General features: G+C 40.4%; 1 protein-coding gene across 1 annotated transcript; it reads left to right on the top strand.

Annotated features, from left to right (window-relative positions):
- The first annotated feature begins 711 nt into the window (after positions 1–711).
- Positions 712–5,096, top strand: LOC124703418 (calcineurin B-like protein 3). The gene is made up of 8 exons (XM_047235634.1): positions 712–916; positions 1,054–1,136; positions 1,224–1,283; positions 1,988–2,096; positions 2,814–2,866; positions 3,453–3,533; positions 4,252–4,364; positions 4,642–5,096. Exons 1-8 carry the CDS (start codon positions 793–795, stop codon positions 4,697–4,699), a joined length of 681 nt encoding a protein of 226 aa, XP_047091590.1. The 5' UTR covers positions 712–792; the 3' UTR covers positions 4,700–5,096.
- Positions 5,097–5,510: the final 414 nt, after the last annotated feature.

The following is a 5,510-nucleotide window of genomic DNA, read 5'->3' as shown; positions in this document are numbered from 1 at the left end:
CCCAATCACATCATCGAGAAGAACTAAACACTGCACTCAAGCATCATCGTTATTATTTCTCCCCGAACAACAAACTTCTACTTCACCGCTACAAAAGCCTTCACGGGGACGGTGGCGTGGATCTATGCTTAGATCCATCGAACAGTTGGCCATATTGGAGATGAGCTAAGTGTGTAGAGCTGCGTTTGTCGTGGTCGTTGTCACCACACTTTTCACCCGAGGGGAAGCGCGCAACTTTTTCACGAAAACGCAAAAGCTTTGTTGAAAAAAGCAGGCTGTTTCGTCAAGCCTATTTCTTGAACTCGTAAACACAACGTGGCCGCACGTTCTCGTTCGTTGGATCCAGTAGAAAGACAAGCTGTAGCAAGGCAGTGCCCGTTCGTCGTGCCACGGACGGATTCCACCAAATGAGAAATTCAAAGTCCCCAACGCAACAACGGGAACGCACGCACACGCAAAAATAAGTAATAAAAAGAAAGTACTCCAAAAAAGAAGTGTACACCTCATCAATCCAATCCGTTCACCAAAACCATCCCCCCAATCGTGCCGCCGGCAAACAACGTCTGAGGCGGCGGCGGCGGCACCACCAGAGCACACCCGACGGCCACCGCCACCGCCACGATCCCCTCCGGCTTCCGCTCCTCGCCGCGTCGGGAACCCTAGTCATCGGATCGCGCGTTGCGCCGCCGTCCGCTCCAGCTCTCCGTCAGCGGGGCCCTGGTTTGCTGCTAGCCCGGCCGACTGCGGCGCCCTCCCTGGAGAGACGCCGCGCTGTTTAGTGGTTGCGGAGCCATGTTGCAGTGCCTGGAGGGGGTGAAGCACCTCTGCGGCGTGCTCCTCAGCTTCTGCTGCGACATCGACCTCAAGCAGCCCAGGGGACTAGAAGACCCCGAGCTCCTAGCCAGGGAGACCGTCTGTATGTCCACTCCACCCTCCGTTACTATCAAACGTCTAAAAAAAGTCGTCTTCCTAGTCCACGCCCTCAATTTATTGTGTCCTGTGATTGTGCAATGTAATTACGGCGGCATTGAGTGTTCCCCCCTTTTACTGCAGTTAGCGTGAGCGAGGTCGAAGCGCTGTACGAGCTGTTCAAGAAGATCAGCAGCGCCGTGATTGATGACGGGCTGATTAACAAGGTTAGTGCCACCCAGTGTTGTAGATGCGTCTACTTCTATATATGATGAGTGATGCCTGACAGATGCTTGTGTGGTGGCATGCTGCAGGAGGAGTTTCAGTTGGCGCTTTTCAAGACCAATAAGAAGGAAAGTTTGTTTGCTGATCGGGTAAGTCCACATTACATACTTAATTTTAGCACAGCACATGCTTTGGGAACATGTATTAAGTACTATCGATTCATATATCCAGAAATCACTGTTTTTGCTTTTATGAACCGGCAAGGTTGCATAGTACTTCAGCTAATTCCTGTAACTGTAAGCTACTAGTTTGGTGAGGTACACACTCCCTGGAGAAGTACTTAACAGAAGGTTGTCGGTTTGGGACTGTACCAAGCAAGGCTCTGAATATATTCAGACTCAGATATTTGGGTGCCATGTTTGGCAGCCTCCCTTTTGTGCTATTTTCGGGACTTGAAACTTGAAAGCAAGTATTTGCATGTTTAGATGTTATTGGCTAGAACTGAAAGCAGCATTATCTGTTTGTTGAAATTCGTGATCATATATACTGATACATAGGACTCCACATGCTAACAGTTTCGCGTGAAAAACATCTTTACAAAAACTGACCTGCATGACTGCATCCATGGTCACTCACCTCCAAAGTCCAAACCATCGGCATCCAGCTACCGTGTGTATACACCCTCCATTCAGGCTTTGCAATAATTATCTAGGCCTTTATCATCTAACCTTTTAGTAAATAAATGTAGTGTTCATTGGCGAAACAGTGAATTAGGATGATATTGGATACTAGATAATATGATTTCTGTTAACATCATAATGCAGTTCCCTAAATATTTTCCCTGTGCTTGCAGGTCTTCGATTTATTTGACACAAAACACAATGGAATTCTAGGATTTGAAGAGTTTGCCCGTGCGCTATCAGTATTTCATCCAAGTGCCCCTGCTGATGAGAAAATTAACTGTAAGTTCAGATTTTTAGGGAATTTGCATAGTTAGTTAAACTTTGAACACAACAATAGATTAGTAAATATGGTCTCTGAAAATTACACAAGTACAAGTTTGTAATATTTATAGAAGTGAACAATTAACAGTTCAAAGAATTTAAACATGTTAATGTGCCGCAAATGCTATTTCAAAGTTCTTACCTTGCAAATTTCCTTTACATCTTAGAACCATGGTTTCGAATTAACATGCTACTTGCATTAAAATGTATTGCAATATATATCAAGGAGCAAATTATATATACAGAGAGTGCATGCATTTATCACTGGAATACCTAAGTACTATAATGTATACCACCATGGCATGCATTTTGAGCGAACCACACTATGTCAGCCCTCATGTTTATATGATCCTCTGACTTATTGTGATGATCCGAATGAATATAGGCCTAGAATGCAACAGACAGAAGATTCATGACATCTCTGAGAGTATTGGGGTTCATACTGCACGGATCACCTTTTGTTACTTCCTTTTTTTGAGTCCATTAGTGCTACCTGAGAGGAAATGTTTATATAAGCTTCATTGGTGCTACCTTTTTGTTATTTCCGTTCTGCTTGTTGATAATGCAATGGTTTCCCTGTTCTATTTTTTACCATGCATCTATGCTCTTCAGCCCCTTTCTTATTGCTGTATGCAGAAAAAAAATCTTACATAACCTACTCCTTAATCCATGCAGTTTCATTCCAGCTATATGATTTGAAGCAACAAGGTTTCATTGAAAGACAAGAGGTATTTTGCTAATTAGGATATTATTATGTAATATGTGAAGTTAATTTGTTGATTAGGATCAACAGTACCCTTTGTTTCAAAGCTAGATTCCAATTGTTTTCGGTGATCGCAGTAAAATTTCACCAAATTTCCATATCTTTTCTGTTCCATTTATCTTCCCCGAAGCCTTAATGATCAAGTATCTTCAAACTTGCTATAAAGTGAACCGAATTTAGGCGGATATTGTAAATACTGGTTGACTATGACAAGAACTGCCCAGTGTATTTGGATCCATGCCTTCCAGTATTTCCTGGAACCCTTGTTAGGCTACTTCAAAGTTTGGATTATGTGTATTTGGTCCTGAGTTTTGTTCAACTTGATACAAACATGTAGACCTGATTTGCATATCTTTTTGTTTGTCTATGAATAGATTTATTAGTTAAACACATGCATTTTTTGACAATTATGTTACGCCTTTATTCCGCGTATGAGCAGAAAAGTCAAATAATATTTTTAGGATAGCATATGGTTTTCTTTGTGCATAACTTTGTTGATCTTCTATCTTTTCCCAATTAAAATCTGATGATTTTTCTTGTTTGGTTATAAGGTTAAGCAAATGGTTGTTGCTACACTTGCTGAATCAGGAATGAATCTTTCAGATGAAGTCATAGAGAGCATCATTGATAAGGTCCGGTTAAAATTTAAATTGTTTAATTACCCCGTACAGTATGGCTATGCACAATTCCATGTAAAATCTTTCTGTTCATGCATGTTTAGTACCACTTCCCTTTTCTGTTCGGAGGTCAGCATTTTGCTAATGTTGCGCTAGTCTAAGGCCATATCCGGCTGTTGATAGGTCAAATTAGAGAGGTTCATATATACAGTATAACTTTGAGCTGAAACATTTATTTACACTATCTTTTGTAATTATTGGGAGAATATGGAGATTTTCAGATGCGATGTGTGCCTATTCCTAGAGCTATCAGTACTATCTATATAATTTATGTTGTGCATTAGGTAACGAACTTTTTAAAAAAGGGTATGGTTTGGATTTAGTCCAAGGTTGCCCTACCAAATATTTAGTTAGCCAAAATTTTGGTCACGTTTTTTGCTTGCCCATGAGTTGGCCAAACACTGGAACCAAGAGATAGATGGGCAAAGGAGCCTTGGCACACACAAAAATTGTCAACCATACAAACAATTACGAAAATTTGGTCATGACCAAAAACAATGGTAGGGTGAATTGGCCACAATCCAAACAGAAGTCATACCTCCAAAGCTTGTTATTCCAAGGGTTTTACAGAATAGGGCTTTATATGGATTAATATAAGTTGCATTGTTGAATGAATGCTGCCTTGGCTCATTGCACTATTATTTTGTTAAAATTATTTCCCTCTTGTTACAAGACTTTTGAAGAGGCAGACACAAAACATGATGGGAAAATTGACAAGGAAGAATGGCGCAATCTAGTTTTGAGGCATCCCTCTTTGCTGAAGAACATGACACTCCAATACCTCAAGTAAGATATGCTGATTTGTCTGTCGATGGTGAATTACTCACTATTTTTCATGAGGTTATTATGGTCAAGTTGATCGAAATCTTTGGGGTTCTTGGCTCTTGAATATTGCCAAATGAAAATTTGATCATTAGATGGTATTTTGGAAACTGGAGAGTATTCGATATATTGGAGGCATGAGAATAATTTCATTTCTTTAGTTCAGTTTGTGCCTTAACATTTCTAACCCATATGCTGATATTTCCCTATTTTATAATCACTAATTGGCCTACTTTTGCAGGGACATCACCACTACATTTCCAAGCTTTGTCTTCCATTCTCAGGTCGACGACACGTAAAAATCCTGAGAAATTTCTTACTATGATGGAAAATCAGAAGATAGTCCTAGTGCTTTGTTAAGCTTTCCAATGGTTGGTTGATGGTTTCATGCAAGCCATAGTATTCCAAAGCATATTACTTACTGGATCAGCAATTCCGCTCGTTTCTTGTTAGTAACTTCTTTTCTTGCTTTTGTCTGGAGGTGTGGCTGGAATCTTTCAGCCTGTGATGTTTTTCTGAAAGTCTCTTCTTCTTTTCCGGTTTTTTTCCCCTTAGGGTTAGCTGGTTGTATACCCGAATGGCTAAGTTTCTTTTTGTACAAAGCTGGTTCCCTTTTAGTTAACTGTATTTTATGTGGGGAACAATTATATTGTATATTATGGATTAAATTGAACAGAGCAGAAATTCCTTTGTTGATTGAGTATTGTCACAATTCATTGTTGTTCGTGTAAAGCCATACTTATTTCTGTTATTTGTGTTTAATTTTCGTGGACGCCTTTGCTGTTGGCATACACACAAGGGTACTCCTGTTTCTGGTCTACCAGATGGCTCTTTTAGTTACCCTATATACATCAGCAGTATATTTCGACTCCATGGATCTGTAAAGACAGCCAACAGTGGCTATACATGGCCGTATGACAGTAGAACTTATAGCTGTTAGAATTATGCAATGATAATCAGAAACTATAAATATAAAGTGTTCTAAAGAGGCTGAGATTTAGCAAGAACTAGTGCACAGTACAACACGACCAGCAAGCATAATAAGATTAGAGATTCCAAGATGCGAGTCAATGATTAACAGTTCAGCTCGTGGCTCACGTGTGCTCGCAT

Source organism: Lolium rigidum, chromosome 3 (genome assembly GCF_022539505.1).
Source record: "Lolium rigidum isolate FL_2022 chromosome 3, APGP_CSIRO_Lrig_0.1, whole genome shotgun sequence".
NCBI lineage: Eukaryota > Viridiplantae > Streptophyta > Magnoliopsida > Poales > Poaceae > Lolium > Lolium rigidum.
The sequence above is the reverse complement of the archived record's forward strand: the minus strand, read 5'-3'. Positions and strand labels throughout refer to the sequence as shown.